The sequence below is a fragment of the Manacus vitellinus genome, unplaced genomic scaffold (assembly GCF_001715985.3).
Source record: "Manacus vitellinus isolate BGI_N305 unplaced genomic scaffold, ASM171598v3 scaffold_24_pilon, whole genome shotgun sequence".
Classification (NCBI taxonomy): domain Eukaryota; kingdom Metazoa; phylum Chordata; class Aves; order Passeriformes; family Pipridae; genus Manacus; species Manacus vitellinus.
Genome location: NW_021939798.1, coordinates 2542371 through 2543860, shown reverse-complemented (window position 1 = coordinate 2543860; position 1490 = coordinate 2542371). Strand labels below are relative to the sequence as shown.

The 1490-nt window shown below is 63.5% G+C and overlaps 1 protein-coding gene across 1 annotated transcript in view; it reads left to right on the top strand.

Moving 5' to 3' along the window:
• ARHGAP44 (Rho GTPase activating protein 44) overlaps window positions 1–1490 on the top strand; it is a 23408-nt gene extending 21918 nt beyond the window's left edge. The window contains exon 15 of the mRNA XM_029960059.1: window positions 1339–1490. Within this exon, the coding sequence (XP_029815919.1) occupies window positions 1339–1490 (152 nt within the window). The remainder of the gene's footprint in view (window positions 1–1338) is intronic.

Sequence of the window (1490 nt, the reverse complement as noted above, 5' to 3'; positions counted from 1 at the left end):
CAATGTCCTTGGGAAGGTGGAACTGGCCCTGGAAAGGTAGAAGTGTGCCCTGGAAGGTGGGGATGTCCCCAGGAAGGTGGCAGTTGTGGCAGTGTCCTCCAGGAGCATGACAATGTCCCTGGAAAGGCAGAACTGTGCCCCAGGAAGGTGGCGATGTCCCCAAGAGGGTGGCAGCATCCTCAGGAAGGTGGTGGTATCCCTAGAAAGGTGGCAATGTCCTCAGGAAGGTGGCAGTGTCCCCAGGAAGGTGGCAGTGTCCCTGGAAAGGTGGATGGGTCGCTGGTAAGGTGGCAGCATCCTCAGGAAGATGGCAATGTCTCCAGGAAGGTGACTATCACTGGCAGGGCAGAACTGGCCACAGAGAGGTTGTGCTGGCCCCAGGAAGGTGGCAATGTCCCCAGGCAGATGGCAGTGTCCCCAGGAAGGTGACAACACCCCTGTGAGGGTGGCCATGTAGTCAGGAAGGTGGTGATGTCCCTGGAAAAGTGGAACTGTCCTGAGGAAGGTGGTGATGAGCCCAGGAATGTAGTCGGGCACTTGGCTATGTCCCTTGGAAGTTGGCAGTGTCCCCAGGAAGGTGGCATTGTCCCTGGGAAGCCCCATGAGCCTGTGCTGCTGTTCCTGCCGTTCCTGCTGTTCTGACCTTGCTGTCCCTGGGCTTTGTTGGTGTCGTGTCCCACCCCCCACCCTGTGTCCCTGCAGCTGTTGGATAGGCACAGTCAGGGATATGCTTTGGGAATGGCCAGGTGACATCAGGGACACCAAGGGACACAGGGGCTGGGCACGTGTGGGGTCAGGGAGCCCCCACAGAGTCTGATGGGGCAGAGGCTCTGTCCCTGTATGCTTGTCCTGCCCGCAGGGGGTGGGACAGCACAGGTAGCACTGAGCCCCGGGCACCCTGTGGGGCAGGGCACTCCCCAGGGGCTGCCACCTGCCTTTGGATGGCACCAACATTGCTGTGGCTCTGGAACTGCACCCTGGCACTGCACCCTGGCATGAGTGCAGCCCTGACATCACACCCTGGCACTGCCCTTGGCACGGGGGCAGCTGCCCCGCCGTGTGCCCTCAGGAGCTCCTGCCCACCTGGGGTTGCTCCACTCTCAGCAAGGGACATGGTGACACTGCCCACCTGGGGCTGGGGTCACCCTCTGTCACCACACCTGCAGCCTCGCCCTGCGGGTCCCCTGGGAGGGGCAGCCGGTGTCACCACCGGGTCGGGTGGGGTGGCACGGAGCGGGGTGACATCCCTGGTGGTGGCACTAACACGGTGCCAGCCCCGGCGGGTGTCCTGCCCCCGAGCCCCYGCCACAGTGTCCCCATCACTGTGCCCTCCCACAGGTCTGCTCCGTTTTGAGGTCCCCTCCCTCCACGTCCCCCCGGATGCTGCCCAGTGCCGGGACCCGCCGGAGGCAGCGCAGAGACTCTCGGGGCCGAGCCTGACCCCCCGGCAGGAGGAGGAGGAGGAGGAATCAGAGAGCACAGCCCTATGA